The following is a 23,185-nucleotide window of genomic DNA, read 5'->3' on the forward strand; positions in this document are numbered from 1 at the left end:
GCATTGTAAACAGTTTCCCCGGGTCATTCGACCTGACTCCCGTTTACAGCATGGGGACTTCCGGGCTTCTTGGCGCCTGGAGATGATGTCATCTCGAAGCACCGGGAGAAGTGATCCACTCACCCGTGTGCAGTGTGAACGGCGCCGATACGGAAATACTCTGGATCGGTGCCACAGTAGAAAAGGTATTGTCCTGGTCAGACCAAGGATTTAGGTCTAAAAGCAGTATAAGTATTCACCATCTCTGATGTCCTTGATCTCACCTGGGTAGCTCTGTCCATCATAGTCAACATAGAACCAGTCACCAACGTTAACTACATTGTCTGAAGTCACTGTGACAATTACATTAATATACTACGATCTTTAAACAGCATAAATATATTAAAATGTTAGCGGTTATGTGAAATTAAATTGTCATGTATTGTGTCCTATATTACATGGAATGACATTATATATATATATATATATATATATATATATACACACACACTCACACACTATGCAATAGGATCTTCCACGAGCCCTCAAGTTTCCCCATGTGCTAGTTTTATACCCATCAGACCCCACATGCAGGGCTGTAGAGAGCCCGGCCGAGCCCAGTAAAGGAGGGGGCGCGGACTAATTGTGGGAGGTGTGGCCACACCCCTTTGGCAAAAGATAAACAAATTACTTTTGCAGCGCCATAAGCCCCCCCAGCCCGGCGCTAAGCAGGGGGGGGGGCGCAGTCACTTCCCCCCCCCCCACAGCCATAGGAGACTGCTCCGGCTGCTGCAGCAGCCACGAGCAGTCTTGCACTGCAGCCCAGCACAAGCTGTGTGCTGAGATGCGGTGAGGGAGGGGGGGGGCTACGCCGGGCCCCTCTAGCAAGCCCATGTAAACTACCCGCTCCCCCCTGTTGGCGCCCATGCCCACATGTGCCCTCTGAACTCTCCATATGTAATTTTTATGCCCATCTGACCCCCACACGAGCCCTCTGACCTCCTAACATTCCCAACAGACCCTCGTACATGCACTCAGACCACCCTACAGGCTCAGTGAACAAACAGATAAATCAATAAACAAAGAAACTTGGTTGTTGGACTTCGGCAGATGTGTATGAGCACCTGTGCCACGCAAACGGATATTCCTATATTTGTGTGCACCTTTATAACGAACATTAGTCGGCTTAGTTCTGTCCTCCAAACTTCCCTGTCTCTATTACTGGTGCTCTGCAACATTTGGACTGCCTCTTTGTGCTGATGATGCCACAGTCCAGGTAATCAGTTAATATTTCCAGACAAATGCAAGGCAGGTTACACACATTATCATGACACTGCCACCCCCACCTCCATCAAATACTGTTCTAAAACAATACAATAATGCTTTTCATATTTTAATGTTCTTCAGTGCATTTATTCAGCTGTTGATCACTGCCATCGGCACTCAGTGGTGATGTAGGAACCAGAGCCTCAGCTAACTGGCAATGGATAAACAGTACCGGATAACTCTTCTTGTTCTTGTACATCTTATTACATCTCACAAAGAACAGACTACTACTGTTCTGTGCTGGCTCTGGGGGTCATTCAGACCCGCTCGCGAGCGGCAGTACGCTCGCAAGCGGGTTGATGTTCCCCACTGCGCATGCGCACGACGGAGGGAGCTCCGTCATGCGCATGCGCGAGACCCGACGAGCGACGGGCTTTCCATCGCTCCGGGTCTCGCACCAAAGGGGGCGTGCTGTCGATGTTGATTGACAGCACGCCCCCTTTGGTGGGCGTGCCTACCAGACGGAGGCGTTCCCATGGGAACGCCTACCGTCTGAAGCCGGCCCCACTGACATCACTAGTGATGTCAGTGGGAGTGATTTTGGCTCTGATAGAGCCAAAATCACTCCAGGGCTTGTGGCAGGGAGACCCTACCGCAGGGTCTCCGTCGCAAGTCTGATGGTCGCGATGGTCAAGACTAACGCGACCATCTTTTTGGCCGCTCGCATATGCTGTGGGCGGTCACCCACAGCTATGCGAGCGGCCAGGAGGCCGCTCCATTTTCTTGGAGGAGGGCCCTGATTCAGAGCGAGCGTTCTGCTCAGAGTGTTCAGCTCTGAATCAGGGCCTCTGTCTGTCCGAGGAGCTGCCATGCATGCACAGCAGCTACGATTGCCCACGATGGATGTAAAGACGGAGACAGAGCTCTCTCTGTTTAACTTAAAAAATGTGGTCTCCATTGGGATAATAGTTTGGGCACTCAGAAACCCCTCTGGAGTGTGCCACTGACTGCATTAGAATGTTAATAGCTTTCTGGGAATAGAAACCAATGTTGTTTATGTTTTTCAGAAAAATAAACTTAGTTCACTCTAAAGCAGGGGTGTCAAACTCGTGGCCATCCAGCTGCTGTGGGACTATATATCCCAGCATGCCCTAATAGCAAAACTGTGGCAGTGCATGCTGGGATGTGCAGTTCCACTGCAGCTGGAGAGCCGCAAGTTTGACACCACTGCTCTAAAGGGTATATTTACTAAAGTGCGGGTTATAGAAGTGGAGATGTTGCCCATAGCAACCAATCAGATTCTAGCTATTATTTTCAAGAAGGTGCTAGATAAATGATAAGTAGAATCTGATTGGTTGCTATGGGTAACAACTCCACTTCTCTAAATTAGCACTTTAGTAAATGTACCCCTAATTGTCATTCTGGTTTACTGAGGTTCTTGTCGCATATATAAATAATCTAACGTTTGTATTTGAGACGTAAAAAATTATTATTATTATCATTTATTTATATGGCGCCACAAATGTTCCGCAGCGCCTTACAAAGCACATAAACAAGTTGTAGACAAGCGACTTACAGAACAATACAATACAGGACCAGGACATGGATAATATATATTGCTACATTAGTGACCATAACACCCAGATAAGCAACCAAGTGTTAGGTGCCCTAGTGGTGAGTAAGAAGTAGATGAAACTAAAGTAGGGAGAAGTACAAGAGGTTAGAGGGCCCTGCTCATAAGAGCTTATATTCTAAAAAATATAATCTAATCCCTATCCCATACCTAACCAATTGCCAGAAGCACTCTCTTGCAGAATGTGTGTAACCCATGCCTTTTCAAGCAGAGTTTTGTTAATTAGGGTGCCAAGCTCATGCAGTCCTATTACTACACATGGCCTCACTGCCGTGTAATATAACTGACATCAATGGTTTCAAGCAAATAATGCAAAAATCTATTTCTCTATGGGGATGACAATATGGAGCTATTTAACAAGCTCTGTATATATAATCGGATTATCATTGGATTGGCAAGGTAAGGTAAGATAACTTGCAACATGTAAATTTATTACCAGTTTGTTGTCAGGTCCAATCAGTTTTCTGATGAGATTACACCTTCTAAGGTCATCTTGCAAGTCAGCTCCAACTTTCACTTTAAATCTGAAGATATGTGCAAAGTAAATATGACTCAAAATGCAAATACAGTACTTACGTACATATTAAAATTATCTCTTATTTCTACTCAATGACCCAGTGGCTTGGGAAAGGCAGATAGAAATGATAATAGACAATGACCATGAGAGGGAGTGCACTAGAGGCAGGGATAGTGTAGGGAACATGACAGTTTACAGACTACAGTGGAGCTGTATCAAACTTTTAAGAGAAATAAAGTCATCAGCTTCTAGCTATCATTTATGTAGCACAGTCTGATAGGGAGGGCGAGGCAGTAATCAATGCAAAGGCAAGGCAAGAGAGGAATAGCGGAGAGAGCAAGAGGGAGTGTGGTTTGAGATGAAGTCAGAGATGGAGGAGGGGGGAGGAGAATGAAGTGCTTTGAATCTTAAGGTACTATAAGGGGCTTAGGGGTCTTATTTACTAAGCAGTGTTAGGAGACAGACAGGGGTATTCAATATGGGTGCGATAACATCGTTTTTGCGTTAATATCGCAATTATGACATCATTATCGCAGGTTTTACTTTTACAACCTATTCAATTTCAAAGACTTATCGCAGTTTTGACAAGTCTTCGATAAAAAACGGTGATAAGTTTTAACCATTGAATAGGTGTCGAAAAAAAGTGCAGAATTGGGGTTTAGGGGTGCAGGCTTAAAAAAAATAGCCTGCACCCCTGAGAATGACATTTAAAAAAGAACTGTGTCAAAAAAAGTTACAAAAAAAAAAGAGACACCCCAAAAAATTAACTTAAAAATTGGGGTGCAAAAAAAAAAATGGGGAAAAATTGTTAAACAATAGGGAAATAGGTTCAGGGCTATTCTGTATGTATGCGGTAGGTGTTTTGAAGAATAGAATTATAGCGGCGGGTGCACAAATGCAGAATTTTTAAAAACTGACTTTAGGGACATCAAAATATGCTAGTACCCATTTTCATGTACCCCAAATTTGATGGGACCACTTAAAAAAACGAAAAAAATAACCTAAGTGCTCTTCTGCATCACTTCTTCAATGTCGGGAAAAAAACACCTGCTGCGGCTATTTAAATCCCCGCCTTTCAATTAAAGGCTAAAATGGGGGTATCCATAGTGTTCCCCCATGTTTTTACAACTTTAGGGGGGTCTTACAATTATTTGAAGGAAAAATTTGTAACTTTACGCAAATCTAACTTCGGAGTTTCCCGTTTTCGTTAATTTCATATTGAATACGGGTATAAGCGGGAGCGCGCACCATACCTTAACGCAGAAAAAAACTCTGATATGAAACGCTAACTTCGACAGTGAAGTTAACGTTTCATATTGAATACCCCTCAGAATGTAAAGTTATAAGGTGCCAGCCAACCAGCTCCCAATTGTCATTTTTCAAACGCAGCCTGTGAGATGGCAGATAAGGTGGCAGCCAATCAGCTCCTATCACTTTTCACTCAGTCTCCTAACACTGCTTAGTAAATAGACCCCTTAAACTGGAATCTATGAGAAGTGGAGATTGAATGTGAATTATGGGATAAGAAGATGAGTTGCAGCATTGAGGATATATGTAAGTGTGTGAGAGATTGGAGAGAGGAAGAGCAGAAAGTAGTAGGTTGTAATAGTCTAAGGGGCATATTTTCTACAATCCTCATTTGAAATACGGTTGTAGTGTGATATTTCCGCATTGCGAATTTAGGAAATATCACTTGAGTTTATTAGAAATCACATGCAGGGGCAGAGCGTAAGAGAAAGCGCTGACACAATTTTCACTATATTGTGCCAAGGGGATTTGCACTGTACAGGCTCCTGCCTGTCTTCCCCTGCCCCCTGCTGCAGCCTGGTTCCCTGCCTCTCCTGTCCTTGCTGCCCACCCCTCTCACACCACCTGTATCTGACCTAGCCCCCCTGCCCCCTGCTGCAGCCCGGGTTCCCTGCCTCTCCTGTCCTTGCTGCCCACCCCTCTCACACCACCTGTCTCTGACCTAGCCCCCCTGCCCCCTGCTGCAGCCCAGTTCCCTGCCTCTACTGTCCTTACTGCCCACCCCTCTCACACCACCTGTCTCTGACCTAGCCCCCCTGCCCCCTGCTGCAGCCCAGTTCCCTGTCTCTCCTGTCCTTGCTACCCACCCCTCTCACACCACAAGTCTCTGACCTAGCCCCCCTGCCCCCTGCTGCAGCCCGGTTCCCTGCCTCTCCTGTCCTTGCTACCCACCCCTCTCACTCCACCTGTCTCTGACCTAGCCCCCCTGCCCCTTGTGTACAAATAAATAAAATAAAACTTTGCGGCACAGGACAGCTGATCGGTGTTCTCCTCTCTGTGACCCGATCAGCTGATGTGTGCAGATTCAGTGAAGTGTTGGCCGGCACTTTACTACATCTCAGCTAACTGCACACAAGTTTTATTTTATTTATTTTTAATCCTACACCTCTGATCAGCCTGTGGCTTGTTTAGACACACTAGGCTGATAACAGGCACTGGTTGCGGGCTTTGCTCTGCCTGTCAGAAATCGGGCAGAGCAGAGAAGGAATTTTTGTCAATTTTCCGGCGACCGCTAAGTGGGCGGGGCCAGTGACCAGCAGCAGAGTGGGACGGAGGACATTGTGTGATTGTTATCATATTTGGCAGCAGATAAGATTGCGTGACATCACTTCCGGTGAGGAGGTATAAATACAAGCATTAGCCCACTCTCTAATCACACCTTAATAAAGATCCACTGAGAATCGAAATGGCGTTGGTGCTGAGAACTGTGGGCAACTTTTAGGACAATCAGAAAGACCTTGACTTTTATTCTTGAGGTATGCAATAGATCTAACACAGCTAAAAGTCCGAACCTTTTACCTGCAAGTGGAGATATCGGGATTTATGCTTCTATTTTCCATCAATATTTGACTGTGGACTCTGATTTGGATTTTAAATCCCCTTTGATTGTGCCTATCGTTGGTTTTATGTTTTATTTTTTTGTTGTTCGGAATAAATCACCATTGAAGTTTTTTTACATCGATCATGTGAAATTTTATTAAGAAGTCTGCTTTATATGTGGAGCTCAACCTTTTAATCATGTGATTTGGGGTATGCCTACTCATTACGCTTTCATATGATACACGGTGAAGTATATGGAAAGAAACCTTTATATATATATCCCACATACTCATTAAGTGAGTTTTTGGTACGCCTATCCATAAAACTAGTGGTGGTGAGGTCCTGTCCTTATTTATATATATTCTGGATCAAAGAAATATCATTATCACCCTTCCTTAGGCACAAAAGAGAAATATTGATTTGTGTTAATTTTTAGCATTACTTCACATACGTTTTCTTTTTCTGTGTGTTTGATTTCATATCCCATCTATCGGAGTTGATCCATTTGAGAAGGAGAAGTTTTGTGTACATTATTTGTTTCATCATTTGTTGTTTGGAAAAAATGACTATTGAGAACTGTATTAAGAAGTGTAAAGATACCTTTATATGTGAATCCCAACCTTTTATCACTGTTTAAATTTCATATCTCGTTTATCGGAGTTGATCCATTTGAGAAGGAGAAGTCTATCCTTGACAACCCTTTTGGTTTAAGTAGTTTTTAAAAAAACTATATTTTTTTTATGCCTGTACCGCCTTAGATCATATCCCCAAACCTTCACGCATTAGAGCAGAGAAGGAGTTGGGGAACCGGAAGGAAGCCTGCATAATGCCATCTGAAGATGGCATTATTATCACAGGGCTCCCTCTGGTATGTTTTACAATTGATCATTAGTAAATTTGAAACAGGTCGCATTTCCCATTACAAGTATGGGAAATGTGATCTGATTACTAAAAATATGAAAATTTAAGGGCTTGAAGATTTTATTTTACAAAAACTCCTCCAAAATCCCGTTCAGAAATTTGGCTTAGACTAAGATAATGAGAAAAGGGTGTGAAAACATTCTTTTACACAATATTTAAGTAAAAAAAAATATTGATAAATATGCCCCTAAGTGTGAATGGCAAGAGCATGAATTAGAAATTTGGTAGCTCCATGGGTGAGGAAGGGTGGCAGGATTGGGTGATCACATCAATGCGAGGGATCAAGTAGATGGAGGAGTCAGGATGACCCCGAGACATGAGAAAGACAATAGGATAGAGGTGGGAGAGGAAACTGTCCTGGAGGGGAGGTGAGGAGACAATAAGCTCAGTTTTAGACATGCTGAGTTTAAGAAATCGCTGGAGCATCTTGAAAGAGAGACTGTTGGAGATGAAAGAGATGGAGGAGGGGGAGAGATCAGGGGAAGAGAGGTAGATGTGAGAGAGGGAGGTAGAGTTGGATATAGAGACAGATGGTGCTGTTAGATAGATAGGAGGAGGATAGTCAAGAGAGGGTTTGAAGAAAGAGAAGGTAATCAACTGTCAAAGGGAACTGACAGATCAAGGAGGATAGAAATGGAAAAGTGACCCTCAGAATTAGTGGTGAGGAGGCCATTAGTGACTTTGGTAAGGCAGCTTAAATTGATAATATACTTATTTAATACATATTTAAATTGACATCACAGTACTTATTAAGTACATATTTGGTAGTAAAGCAGTTGATCTAGAGGAGTTATGTTTGTCACATGTTACATATCTACTATCACAATTACTTACATTTAAACAAAAACATATATTTGTAATTTTTTCCTCAACACTAGTAATTATTTGTGTGAATTTATATAGAGAACAAATTACTGCTACTAAAGATATTACAAGCAAATGTGACATTACAGTTTAAATAAGTGTTTTATACATTTCATCCTATCGGGCAGGAGAGTAACAAGAAATGCCTGGACCTTGTTGGACCATGGCAATGGGGGCCCACAACGGGCCATTATGATATCATGCTCATCATGGTGTCTGCTCCAAGCACATTCAATATTCAGTAGGGCAGAGACCTAACTGCATAAGCAGCCATGTAGTACATTGGTCTGGATTTTTTGTAAGCTCATTATTTTTCAAATCTTATAGCTTAAAGACTAATTATTGAGACGGCATATTAAGATTGCTGCTGGGCTATAATTATGCCCTTTACTTAAAAAATGCTGGCGCCCTGTTTTACACAACAGGAAGAGCCCAGAATAAAGATCATATATTTTATTTGTATAATGTTTGAGAGAAAATGAGCTATTTAAGTACTAACCTCGTCCATCCTTCCTTTAGTGCATCAGTACATAGCTAGAACAGAACAATAATTGTTAGAACACTCACATATGGAACAATAATGAACAAAATGATCAGTCCCTCCACCTGATGCAAATGTTCCTGAACTTATAATGAATTTATTTAAACTCACTAACGTGTATTATCGTGTTACCATATAACAACCGTCTTAAATACAATGTAACTTAACTTCTAAAAATAAAGACACGGACAACAGTGTTGGCGTTTAAATATTTTGTCAAATTTATTTTTGACAAGTCATTAAATTTTATACTATAAGTTAATACTAATAATGGTGAATGCACAAAAAGAATGCAAAGGACAACAACAACCAAACAGCTCAAACAAACAAACACACACACAAGCCAAGCATTGGTGATCAACTCTCCTTTACCTTCAACCACCGGTCCAGGTGGTATAGCCATTTCCTGTCCAGGACAATTGGCTGTCGCCTTACTCCACTTTAACGAGAGCGCACCCACTAAGCCTAACTATTAACATAAAGTAACTCCAAGTGTCGTTCTTTTCCGCAACCAACAAACCAACCATCATACATTCAACAAACGAAAAACAAAAAGAGGGAGGGAGGGTGGGAAAAAACTGTAACAAAGAGGCAAATTCCCATACATCACTCCATTAAATACTTTTAGACCACTCCCCATGAAACATTGGTTGCATAAGACCAGCTAAACTTAAAGGGGCAATATCCAACACGTTATTAAGCTGGCAACACTCAAAACACTTGTGGTTTAATGTCCCTCATGATTACATGTCATCCTTCGGGCTTACAATACCAAAAACACTTATCTCCTCAGTTATTTTAGTCTACCCAGGCTACTGAAATACATTCGTAAATTTATTGGCAATTTCAGATGCAGATCATTGGGTGGAATGTGTGTGGAATTTGGGGTCATGTTGAAGGATCAGTATAATCTGAAAAGTGTATTTAAAATTAATCATTATTTAAGCTTCCAAATCTCCTCGAGTAACAAATGTGAATTAATGAAAGGGTAAGATTAAGGGGGGGTACATGTTTTTGTCAACTGTTTGGGATCCTTTTCTGCCTCCCACCTCCAAGATTTTTGGACATTGACAGCTTTCGCTCTTCTCCAGAATAAGACAATTAGATACATACAATGCACAGGGACTCGTATAGTTATAGGTAATTGCGTGTGTGTAAAATACACATTTCTGTACTTTGCATGTGCACAACAAATATAAGTGTATTTGTATGTAAGCATATGTAGACTCCTCAAGCCACATCTTACATCTAATACATACCGTATGCTTAGAGAGGAGGACTGGGAGAGGGAAAGGGTGGGCAAGCAGAGAGCAAGTACAATAAAATATCGGTGGCACAATCAGAGGGGTTACAGCTGTCAGCAAAGTGCTGTTTGGTTAGTTACTGACATCCCTGAAGGGGCACCTAGCAGAGCATTATGCACCATCTACAGTGGTTTTCATTCCTCTCCTAATTATATTAAACACTGGATGACAGAAATTGCTCCATCCAAGTATTTAGGTGTGTAATAAATTGTGAAAAAATAAGGTGTAGGGAGACGGTTTATTTTGTTAATATATGTTATTATGGTCCGAGTCTTTTATTTATCAGTTTTTTTTTATTCCGGTGCACTACTGGTTCCAGTGAGCCCCGGAAGCCAGAACATGCTAATGCTTGTAGCTTTACAACATAACCAAAGCTGCTGATCAATGGCTTTGACAACCCGCTACTTAGTAAATCTAAGGCTGTGTGACATTACAGTATGACAGGGGGACCCCACGCAGCAGGTCTCTGAATGTCCCCAGTCTAGAATAACATGGCTTAATGCTGTTGTTGCACTACCAATCCCAGGCTAGGAGTGTCGGGGCAAGTATAATTTTTTTCAGTCTTTCTGTCCAACATTAAAATACCCATCATCATCATCATCATCAACTTGATGATAATAACTAGTTTCTCTCCTGCGTGACAATACATTCAAAGCATATGATACACTTTAAATGTATCTTATTGCAGTAGATACATTTAAGAGTATTATGCTGAGTCATAGATATGGTAAGATACGGGCAGATCAGCATCCACACATAATGACATCTTTTTTTGGATGCACGTTGTCTGTGCTTTTTTTATGCGTCCACCTCTACACGAGGCTCATAGTCTTCTGACTCATGCAGGACTGGCAGATGCTCACAAGCTGGCGTACAAATCCCTGCCTGTGCCGTGTGCCAGTTGTTTGAATAAGTTATTGAAGTAAGTGTGTGTGTGCTCCACATATTCATATATCTATAAACCTTTACATATTTGGTATGTAATGTTTCCATTGTCTCTTATTCAAAATGTAGAAGAAAATAATGCACATGTACAGGGCCATAACTAGGGGTGTGCAACTTATACTGTTGTGCAGGGCCCTGGGGGAGGCACCATTGCTTTCCTATGTCACCTGCATGTGTGCAGCTTTAAGCAATTAGTATGAATGTCCCTAAGTTTTTTCCCCACCCCTCATATAAACTCAAACCTTTTGTAGCTGTTGGTCCGAGTATCCTAGCCAGGCACAAGATGTGGTATATGCAGGGTATCCGCTCTGTAACATGTGTTCCTCTGTAAAGAGACAAAGCACTTCCTGTCATTACACATTCCCCAGAGGAAATATGTTGTACATTGCACTGTACAGTCATATGTTGCAGCACTGTGTTTCATTCTATGTATTTTTTTTTTATAAAACATTGATGGATTTTATTTAACAAGCATATTAGAATAGAATTCAAAAACAGTTTAATTACAATGAATATATATTCCAACAGCACACACTACATCAAGCGACGGGACAGACCCTAAACTAGCGGGAGAAGAGGGCACACCGGGAACGGGTAAGTATGCAGTCACAGGAGCAAGCAAGCGGGACGGAGTTAGTGCGCGTTGGCATGGAGTTGAAATTTATGAAGGGCCTATTGTGTACCATTGCAGAGGGTGTGAATTTGTATTATGTTTAAGCCCAGGACTCAACAGAGAAGTTCTTGCAGGCAGGGGGGAGGTGTGGTGGCAGCCCAATGGGACTTGAATGGGCGGGGCCTTGGGCTGCCAACTGGAGTCTGTGACAGGACAAAAAATTTTCTCCTGTCAACACTGTCTGTCTCCAACAGGTACTGTGGGTCTATTTTCATAGGGGACCTGGAGCTGCAGCTCCACCCACCCCATTCTTAATCCCGCCCCGGACAGAGCTGGTGGCAGGATGGGAGGCGGACCCAAGTGACCAGGCCCATGCCAGATCCAATATACTAGTATGTATGCTAGTATATATATACTGTCTTAATTAATGACCTAGTCATTCTGACTCATCACCTGTGCTGGATTCTTTCTAATTAAGTGCAAAGGATTTACCTCTTGTTTCTTGTCCTTGTCTTCCATTTTGAAGAATTTCTGCAAGATAACTTTGCAAATTAAACTTTTCTTTGTAGGGAAAATAAAGTGCTTTGGTATTTTGTGTCCGTTTTAGAATGCAACTTACCAATTGCTTCCCCCTCAGTTAATGCATCCGTTATATACCTGAAGTCAATGCAGGACACCAACTGTTCTGGAGTCTGCCACGGAAAATAGATTATAAATTACACTACCACTAGCATACTGTCAGGATTGTGTACAAATTACTTTAGTTTCAAGAAACTAAACTTAAGAAACCATTTATGTTTTGGATTTATTTGAATATTTTACCCATTAATCTTAAACCCATTAATTCTGTGGTGTCATTCACTTTGAGTATTAATTTTTACTTAACTGACCTGTAGAAATAAAAATAATAGATCTTTTTAATCAAGCAATCATGGTGGTTTATAAAGATATTCTGTAAAATTGTTATGCAAGTGCATAGATTTAAGGAGCGGCCCACACAAATGTATCTTACAATATATTCATATCTCATGCAATCATACATATGCCACACAGAAGATATTCATAGAACACTCTTTCAGAAATATGATTCTCTGAGCTTGGAAATCTTGACATCCCATTAGATAACAAAAATACATGTTTACATACAGTATCTCAGCATAGAGTTTCTACATGGAGAAAGGTCTCTCGTTATAAATCCTCCTTTGAAACAGGGTTTAGACGCCTAGATTCTGTCATCTATAAATATATCTAATGACATGTCCAATTTTGCTCAATTTATTTACTCTCCCACTTCTCTACACCCCTTTAGCACTGTGTTTATAAATTGCTACATGTAATATTTTCATCTCGGTGCCAAATTGAGTAAAACAGCTAATAATTTTGCTAATTTGTGTTATTGTGCATTTAGTTTATAACGTGTTGAAATAATTGAGAAACTGTATTGTCTATAGTCATAGCTAAAGAGGTGCTGCAGCAATTAGGTTTAACAAAGTTTATTTCATTGTTAAGAGAACTACCACCTATTGATTACCCATTGCAGTACTCCTAACCATTGTCATACAGTATACTTGTATTGTCATTTGTGTTAAATTGCATGCCAATTGTATGTTAATCATTATTTACTGCATACCATTCCTTGGACCGGTGTCCTCCTACTCCACTTTAATAAATTTGCTTGTTTATTTTTTTTGTCAAGGTTGTCACGTTAAGTCATGTTACTGAGTGTATGGGCCTAGCCTCTCTGCTGCAGTCTGAGAAGAACAAGCTTGTGGAGTCATTGCCAGAGAAAGAAAAGCAAAATCCACTGGAGGGAGTTGCCGTCTCTACTGTAAGATACCATCTAGACCTAACTTATAGTAGCTGTGCCTACACCAACACCCCCGGTATCACACACTGTTTTCTTGTATAACTGGCCATTGCACTTGTGAGCCGCAACCATGGAAGGGGGTATTGCGGGCTTGCGATAATCGTAAGATGCAATCAAGCCGTCCATAATGATAACTACTGCTTTATTTCCCAGTATCTGGCCTCTCCCCAGTACCAGCCACCAATAAGCAACATCTCAGTCATCATATGTCCTCTTCCTCTCTGCACTGCTCCAGGCCAAGGCTCCTTGGTGCTGTGTTTGGCTGCATGCAAGGGCTGGAGGTAACGGAGGTCAGATAGTTTGCACTCTAGTGGTAGATTAATATCTCTGACTAAAATACTGACCCCTTACACCAGAGGTTCCCAAAATCTGCCTTCACAGTCCTGGTTTTAAAGATATCCATGCTTGAGCACAGGTAACTTAATTAGTACCTCAGTCAATTTGATTTAACCACCTGGGCTCAAGCATGAATATCCTTAAGTTAAAACCTGGACTGTCATGGCAGAGTTTGGGAACCTGTTATAGTATATAGTGGTAAAAATTATTTAAAAATGTATTTTATACAATCAAAATTTACAGGGTGGGGAGGGCTCGTAGGGTGTTAATCCAGCTCCGACTGGCTCTCTAAAGCACAACAAAAGCCAATGCCTAAATATCCTCTAAACCGACTAAACAAAAGTAATGTAAATCTTACCATATCGACTAACAGCTTCCAGAGAGGCTAGAAAAGGAAGCAAAGTATAATTAATAGCAGTACTAAGTAAGCATGCAACAAAATAAATTAATCCACAATTACCATGAATTAAATATTTCAAAACAACTTTTTTCCTCCATAGCAAGCTTTTGTATTTTAAAGAGCTTTTTATTTAGGATTTTATGTTATTTATGTACTGCTGTTAAACCTTCATTTAGCTACATTGAAAAATAATTGCATCTATTGAAAAGACTCCACAAATGCTTTCATTGCTTATAATTAAACATATAAATCACTGTAGGTATTAATATATCAGTGTAACACCTTTAATGTTCCTCAGAATTGAACATAAGTCTCAGAGTTTACAGACAGCATTCTTTACACTACAGGATTCCTGAATCCTGCAGTATTGTTACTCTCCGTTGATTTTTATTTTATTTTACTTTAAATATTGTGTACAGTAAAAAGTAAGTAAATAAGTCACGCTGCACCAAGAACATCATTTATCAGCCGATGTTCAATTATTAACCTGAGAGACGGAACTGCTGCTGTTGCTTGTCTAACCAAAGAAACAGATGACATATCTTAGTATAGATCCCAATGGAAAAAATATTAAAGTAGAATACAAATAGCTACATTCCTGCCAGAGCAGCCCATGCAGCAGCTATTTCAGGGAGTGATACTGGTCTCTCTATTACGGAGCCCCTCGCACTGCTTTTCTGAGAATAGGCGCAGGCCAGAAGTGCAGAGCAAGGACTTCTGGAGCGACTCGGGCTCTCCCAAATTTTGCTATGGTACCTGGTAATTTCAGAGGTGGACGCAGTGGCGATGTCACATGCAAAACGCAGATGTTGTACTTGTAAGTCTGTGCATGAGTTTGAGTCGCACTGCGCATGCGTCCCGATTGTTATTGCTAAAAGACGCAGTACAGATTTGGACACCGGGTCTGTGGATATTATTGGGCGTACCTGGGAGTAAGTGGTGCGTGGCTAAGCAGAAGCGTGCGTTTGCTTAAAGTGGCTGCATCCAAAGACACTGAAGCGCTCACGCAGAAGCCCATGCTCAGATGGAGAAACCATACGGCTGGTGCAAGTGTCAATGGTCCACTGAAAGTGCATCTAAAGACGCTCCGAGATGGAAAGCACTGTCTCAAGAACGGTAGCGTAACTAGGGCAGGGTGAGCAGGGCACGTGCTCTGGGCACCGTGGGACCTAGTTAGCCAGTGTAGTGCCGACCGCAGTGAGTGCGGTCAGCACTACACATTTACACAGGACCGATGCTGGGCTTCCCAGCGCCGGTCCTGTGCTGCACAGCCGAGCCCCTTCCCTCCCCCTGAGCACTTGCCCAATAGCGCCAGGAGGAGGGTGGCAGGTGGGCTCATGCTATGCATAACACACACATCGCCGCGAGCGCTGGCAGCGATGTGTGTAATAAACAGCAGCCAATGAGAGTCAGATAGACTCTCATTGACTGCTGCAGCGCCCACTACAAGAGTCGGCTCCTGCAGTGGGTAATGGGAGAGACGTCATGACGTTTCTCCCATAATGCTGAGCGCGCCAGCCCAGGAGGACTGACATGCAGATGGCAGCGGGAGCTGGAGCGTGGATTCAGGTAAGTATTTTTCTTTTAGTTATTGCTTAATTTCAGTGTGTATTTGTCGGGAGGGGGTTGGGGCACTGCATCGGGGGGGACTATTACTAATGAGGGGACTACTACTGGGGGCACTACTTCGGGGGCGGGGCTATTACTAAGGAGGGGACTACTACTGGGGGCACTGCTTCGGGGGGGGACCACTACTCAGGACTACTACTGGGGGCACTGCATTGGGGGGGGACCACTAATGGGGGCAATGCATTGTGGGGGACTACTACAGGGGGCACTGCATCAAGGGGGACTCCTACTGGGGGCACTGTATAGGGGGGACCACTACTGGGGGCACTGCATCAAGGGGGATTCCTACTGGGGCACTATATAAGGGGCTTACTACTGGGGTACTGCACAGGGAGGACCACTACAGGGGGCACTGAAAAGGGAGAACCACTACAGGGGCACTGCATAGGGGTGATAACTACTGGGGGCCTGAATAAGGGGGACAACTACTGGGGGCACTACTGGGGCCTGCATAAGGGGGGGTCATTCCTGGGGGCACTATATAAAGGGCACTGCATATGGGGGATCACTACTGTGGGGGCCTGCATATGGGGGATCACTACTGGGGGCACTGTATAAGGGGGACTACTACAGGGGGAACTGTGTAAGGGGCACTGTATATGGGGAATCACTACTGGGGGCACTACTGGGGGCCTGCATAAGGGGGATCACTACTGGGGGCACTGCATATGGGGGATCACTACTGGAGGCCTGCCTATGGGGGATCACTACTGGGGGCACTGTATAAGGGGAACTAATGGGGGGCTGCATAAGGGGGACCACTACAGGGGGCACTGTATATGGGGACCACCACTGGGGGTACTGTATAAGGGGCACTACTGGGGGCCTGCATAAGAGGGACCACTACTGGGGGCATTGTATGCTGGGGGTACTATATAAGTGGTACTACTGGGGGCCTGCATAAGGGGGACCACTACTAGGGACACTGCATAGGGGGGACTGTATAAGGGGCACTGCATTAAGGTGCAAATGGAAAGAAATTTTCCCAGTGACAAGAAAGGGGTGTGTCATGTTGACACGCCCCATTTTTCAGTGGGCATGCCCCTTGTGACCACGCCCATTTTTCGCAGTGCGCACATAGTGGGGGGGCTCCATTTTAAAATTTGTCCTGGCCTCCAAATACCCTAGTTAAGCCACTGCTCAAGATGCTGCAAGTAGGCATCTCCGTTTGTAGAAGATCGGCCGCGACAATAGCATAAGACATGTCTGCGTCCAACTCAGAATCAGGCCGTTCGTGTTATACCAATGCTAGAATATTTCCATTAGCCAGCAATGGGCCCGATTCTGAGTTGTGCGCAATTTCTAATGCGGACAGATTTCACAATTTTTACTAAATGGCCGCTTCTCCCATAAGGCGAGCAGCTGGAGCTACTGGGCAGCATTGGGGCACTCGCACGTGGAAGGAGCTTCCCGTGGACGTGTAGACAGATTTGCAGGATAGTCTGAGGTGAGCATATGCAGAGATCCATCCGATTTTAGTCAGATCTTCTGCACTAAGGATGGGTCTAGTGGAAATGCTGATCATAGTGGTGTTAGCTGGCAAGCGGAGGGCTGGGGGCAGTGTGGATGCATAGATGGCTCTGACTTAGAATACATGCAGATATTCACATAGGATTTCCCATCGCTGGAAGCTGACGGAATTGTGGCCACATTATGTGGATCTCAGAATCAAGCCCTACATGTTTACAATACAATGAATTTTAGGCATTGGCCAAACCTTGGTTTAATCACCAAGTAAAGAACGGCAAAACATGCATACTGTCTTTCAAATAAATAATGTTGCACTAAAATGTTTATAGGTTGCATACCTTCCCTTCCTTCTTGGCCCATAAATCCCACACTGCATTAAGGACTGCAGAGGTAGCCAGCTGTACTACTCCTTTTTCAGGACCAATCTGCAGAAACAAACAATCATTGTAAACAGTGAAGCATAATTTTAAAGCTGTGGCTGCAAGCAAGTAACACAATAGCTGGAGGGACAAGCTTTTACAGGCGCAGTGCTGATATGTCAGCTTCGGACACCAACAGCAAAGCTTTTCAATCTCCGGTTGCTTTGGCTCCTTCCCCCCTATACCCCAACCACAGCCCTAGGGCAACTCAGTTTTGTTAACAAGCCCAAGGCAGGAGCAGGATAGGAGAGAAGGAAGACTGGTACACTGAAGAATCACACTCTCACACAGAGAAGGAAACAAGTGACCAAGAGAAGAAACAAATAGAAGCCAGGTGTGTCATTGCGGGTGCCCTGTGGACTCTATGGACTTCGAAGAAAGAGTTAACAAGGGTAAATTTTACCATAACTCTCCTTTTCTTCTTCAGGGTCCATAGGGTTCCACAGGGAGACAATGGGGATGTCCCAAAGCTGTTGTTAAAGGGCGGGAATGCTCCTGAGCTGAGAAGAGAACCCTGCACCCAAAAGAAGCATCCTGAGAGGCTAATGTGTCAAAGGCATAGAACCTAAGAAAGGTGTGGACAGAAGACCACGTAGCCGCCTTGCATAGTTGTTCAGCAGAGGCACCATGTTGGACTGCCCATGAGGGACCCACAAAGCGAGTAGAATGAGCAGATACTGTAGCTGGCACAGGAAGGCAGTCTGCGCGTACGCCTGTGAGATAGTCATGTGAATCCATCTGGCCAGAGTCTGTTTGTTAGCTGGCCATCCCTTCTTATGGAATCCATAAAAGATGAAGAGGGAGTCTGATTTACTGATGGAACTAGTGCGGTCCATGTAGATCTTTAGAGCACAGACCACATCCAAAGAGGCCTCACCTGCCGAGAGGTCTGGTGATTGAAAAGCTGGAACCATAACTTCCTCATTAATGTGGAAATGAGAAAACACTTTGGGAAGGAAGCCCGAGCGCATTCTAAGAATAGCCCTGTCCTGATGAAATTTTAAAAAGGGGAAGCAACATGAAAGAGCCCCTAAATCCAATACCCTATGGGCAGATGCTATAGCCAGAAGAAACAGAGTCTTCGCAGTGAGCCACTTGACATCCACTGATTTAAAGGGTTCAAATAGAGGTTCCTGAAGTGCGTGGAGAACCACTGACAAATCCCACAGAGCCACAGGAGGGACCAAAGGAGGTTGTATATGTAGAACACCCTGCAGGAAGGTGTGAACATCCAGTAGAGGAGCAATTCTGTGCTGGAGCCAAATGGACAGAGCAGAGATGTGCAGTTTTAGAGATGCTAGGCGGAGTCCAAGATCCAACCCAGCCCTGAAGAAAGGCAAGTATTCTAGAAACCTTAAAAACTTGAGGGTCATAGTTTCTAGAGGCACACCACTAGAAATATGTATGCCATACCCAGTGATAAATCCTGGCAGAGGCCAGTTTATGAGCTCTGATCATGGTCTGGACCACAGAGCTAGAAAATCCCTTAGACCTTAGAAGGGATGTCTCAAGAGCCAAGCCATTAAAGACAGGCGGGCCAGGTCTGGATTTAGACAGGGACCCTGAGACAAGTCTGGTCGTAGGAAGTTGAAGAGGAACGTCTATGGAGAGACTTTGAAAGTCAGAGTACCAATGGCATCTGGGCCAAGATGGAGCTACCAACAGGACTGTGCCTCCTTCCTGTTTAAATTTCTGAAGAACTCGAGGTAGAAGGGATATTGGTGAGAAGAGGTACACCAACTGGAAGGTCCACCTCACAGATAATGTGTCCATGAAGGCCGCATTGGGATCCCTTGTCCTGGCTCCATAAACTGGAAATTTGTGGTTGTGTCATGAGGCCATGAGATCTACATCTGGTAGACCCCATTTTTCCACCAGAAGCTGAAAGGCTTCTGGATGTAGAGACCACTCTCCTGCATGCTTGTCGTGACAGCTGAGGAAATCCGCTTCCCAATTGAGAATTCCTGGGATGAACACTGCAGAGATGGTTGCGAGATGGCGTTCGGACTATGTGAGAATGCGGGACACTGCCATTGCTGTCTGACTTAGAGTGCCTCCTTGGTGATTGAGGTAGGCCACTGCCATGGCGTTGTAGGACTGTACTGATCCAAAAGGGGAGTTCCTTGTTCAAGTGGGACATCTGGAGCCACCAGGCTAGGGACAGGCGAACCTCCGTGGAGAGGCTCAACATCTGGGATCTGAGTAGATGAGGCAGACCATTCCACCTGGAGAGGATCAGGTGTTGTAGGGGCCTGGAATGAAATTGAGTGAACTCCTTTATGTTACATTCTGGGTTATTTGTGGACCCGGGGTGGTAGCAGGAGCGATCACAGAAGCAGATTTGTAAATAAAACTAGGATTTTTAATAAGTGCTCGAGTGGACATATAATGTGGCAGTAAATAAAAGTCCAGGAAAATATAAATGTGCACAAGAGTTCTGTGGTGGGAGCAAAAGGGTTAATGTCCAGGTAGAAACAATTAGAGCAGTCCAGGTGTGCAGGTAGTGAAACTGAAAATAAACAAGCCAGGTTTGCAGATAGTGAACTGAAGTGCAGGATGTCAGCAGGCTCAGGCACTCAGGTATGGGCAAGGGTGATGGAGGTAGCGGGGTAGTCCAGTGGGAACTAGGAGCTGACAGGCAGACTGGCAGACAGCGGATTCACAGGAACAGGAAAGCACAGAGAACTCCCTCTCAGCTAGGCTGAGATACACGTTGCACTGGCAAAGAAGGAAGGCACTAACCCTTCCTAAATACCCCATGCCGTGCTGTTACTGGCCGGATGGAACATGTGACTCACCAGGATTGGCCAGCCGCATCACATGGCCAGAAGGCAAGATGGCAGCGCCCATGCCAAACGGAATGGAGACGCCGCCAGGCCTTACCAGCGCAGAGTGACAACAGGCCGCAACAACAACGCGTGCAGCCAAAGCCCCCCGCCAGACACCAGCTCCGCCACCAGACAGCCCGCGCCACAATGACCTCACAGGTAACACTCGCCTAGCGCCATGCTGAAATACCCTGGCCGTGACACTTTATGTCAAATGTGGACACCATGGATTGCAGGGTCTGCATTATAGAGTGAATTGACACTCAGTGACTGTGTAGCAGTCTGCGCCCCCGGTGCTGTAATACAGAGATTTATTCTGTTGTTAGAAAGATTCTCTGAACCTGAGAGTCCAGGAGGGCTCCCAGATGCACCATTCTTTGAGAAAGTGTCAAGGAAGACTTTATCCAGTTGAGCAGCCAACCGTGCATTTGTAGAAAGGCAATGGTTATCTGTAGATGGTGGTGAAGAATTTCTGGGGAGCTTGCCAACAACAAGAGATTGTCTAAATATAGGAGCAGTCTCATCCCTTGACGACAAAGATAGTCCGCCATAACTGCCATGATCTTGGTAAAGACGCATGGCCTTGCATGGGTCCAATGGCGAGCTGCTGGAGGGGGGGGGTCATCTCAGGAAGGCTAGGGCATATCTGTGGGAGACCATTTCTCTTACCCAGGCATCTGATGTGGTCTGATGCCTGAACTGGACAAATTGAAGAAGTCAGCCTCCCACCATTGGAGCCCCCAGGGAGAAGCCCACCCAGACAGACTGAAGGCTTGTCCCCAGATTTGGTAGGTGGACATCTAGTAGCCCAGGTCTGTTTGGTCCTAGGCTTGGAAGCCTTAGTTGATGCTTGATTCCTAGAAAATGACTGACCTTTAGCTTTTCCTTGAGGACAAAAGGACCAAAAGGATGATGTCTGAGGCTTCGTATTATATGCAGAGTGCAGTCCACTTCTGGGCCAAACAGGATATCCCCTGAATAAGGCAGAGACTCCAAAGCCTTTTTAGAGTCGCATTTGCCTTCCATGAGCAGAGCCAAATAATACGGTGGGCTACTACAGAAATGGCAGATGCCTTGGAGGCTAGGAGAACCGTATTCCTAGCTGCTTCACCCAAATAGGAGCCTGCATCTCTAATGTGAGATATGTAGAACAGCTGTTCCCTCGAAGCATCAGAGGGAAATGTATCTTCTAGGGCCTCTGCCTAACTCTCAATTGCCTTAGTCATCCAGGCCATAGCCCTAGCAGGATGAGTAATATTAAACAAGCCTACATCCTTCTATCCGTAGTCTCCTTCAAGGAGGATGCAGTATGGATAGGCAAGGTAGCATTTTTGACCAGACGTGTCACGTGGGAATCCACTGGTGGGGGAACTTCCCATTTAATGCAATCAGTAGCGGTAAGAGGATAAAAGGAACTTAAATGCTTAGGCAGCAGAAATATTTTACTGGGCATATTCCATGCCTCGCTCATATGATCAGATAGCTGATCAGAGTGAGGAAATTCGGGTAAAATTACCTTTTGTCTTTTAAAGGATGGCTGTTTTGCCTTAGGAGCAGATTCTGCCTCTTCTATTTGAAGAATAGATTTTACAGCTCTTACAAGTGCAGGTATATTCAATTTAGAGGGGGGTTCCTCATCTTCTGAACGGGAGTCAGAGCGAGAGAGGTCTGCATCTTCTGCCTCCCCAAATGAGAAATCAGAATCTGATAGCTGGGTGGACTGGAAAGATAACACAGTACGCTTAGTAGGTTTACTAGATAAGGGTCTCTCCTTTTGCAGCATTTGCTGAATAGCTGTAGAGGTATACGTAAGACTCTGCACTGAGGTTATGTCTACCCATGGGGAAGGCAAAGGATTTACAAATATATGGATATGTGAGGTACAATGAACCCCCTACATCTTTAGTATGCCAGGGTTATAGTAGAAGAAAGGGAAAAGTATAAGCTTACAGTCATATGAAAGAGAAAACAGACAGCAGCGCTAGCATAAGTCACATACAATGCAGAATATACAATATAACTGCAGTGGGCACTAAAATCAACTACACAGACAGCAGTGGCTGGTAGGCTATAGCACTGTATAACCTGGCCCTTGGGAGAGGTATACAGGAGACTGGACTCAGTGCTCCCGGAGACTTGAATGCAGAAAATGGCTACTGTAAGTCTCAGAAAGGGTGGAGGGAGGAGCAGCTCAGGGAGCAGCAATACCGCAGTGGAATGGCGCCCTGAGCTATGGGAGGGGCTGCAAGGAGAGGCCTTCTCCCCTATGCTGACTTTAACCACCGGCTCCCCTGGACTTACATATGCCCTGTGCCAGTGCTTGTAATGCCCTGGTGATCTAGTGGAGTTCCGCACGAACCGGTGTCCACATCAGCGCCTACAGTCTGTCTCCTAAGTCCATAGATAAGACTGCGCATACACACTGGTCCCCGTGAGTGGGGATCCGCCTTACCCGTGTAAGTACCGGCTGCAATCTGGGATCCGGGGAGCCTCGCTAGCTAGGTCCCCCTCAGAGCCTTGCCAAGAGTACCTAGCCGAGAGCTGGTGCCACAGTGCCGCGGAGGGGTGATGGAGCAGCAGTGCAGACGTTCAAAGCACTGTCTTGAGCTGCTGCTCATTAGTAGAATAAATTAAACTAATATTAAATCATAAAAATAAGCTTGGGCTGCTTAACAGTAGCCCCCTGTTAAAATGGTGATCCAGCTCCTGCTGGACACCACCGAAACTGGGTTGCCCTTAGGCTGTGGACGGGTATAGGGGGCATGACCGAAGCATCCTGGAATTTAAAAGCTTTGCTGTTGGTGTC

The 23,185-nt window shown here is 44.5% G+C and overlaps 1 protein-coding gene across 2 annotated transcripts in view; it reads right to left on the reverse strand.

The window, feature by feature from the left end:
- Positions 1-23,185, reverse strand: part of ENOSF1 (enolase superfamily member 1) — a 93,918-nt gene that overhangs the window by 20,592 nt on the left and 50,141 nt on the right. For both annotated transcript variants that reach the window (XM_088469625.1, XM_088469626.1), the window contains exons 5-11: positions 17,471-17,557; positions 13,992-14,018; positions 12,050-12,122; positions 11,923-11,961; positions 11,060-11,142; positions 8,527-8,561; positions 3,315-3,402 (exon numbers count right to left, since the gene is read on the reverse strand). In XM_088469625.1, coding sequence (XP_088325751.1) covers positions 3,315-3,402; positions 8,527-8,561; positions 11,060-11,142; positions 11,923-11,961; positions 12,050-12,122; positions 13,992-14,018; positions 17,471-17,557 — 432 coding nt within the window. The remainder of the gene's footprint in view (positions 1-3,314; positions 3,403-8,526; positions 8,562-11,059; positions 11,143-11,922; positions 11,962-12,049; positions 12,123-13,991; positions 14,019-17,470; positions 17,558-23,185) is intronic.

Source organism: Taudactylus pleione, unplaced genomic scaffold (assembly GCF_031769625.1).
Source record: "Taudactylus pleione unplaced genomic scaffold, aTauple2 ptg000093l, whole genome shotgun sequence".
Lineage (NCBI taxonomy): Eukaryota > Metazoa > Chordata > Amphibia > Anura > Myobatrachidae > Taudactylus > Taudactylus pleione.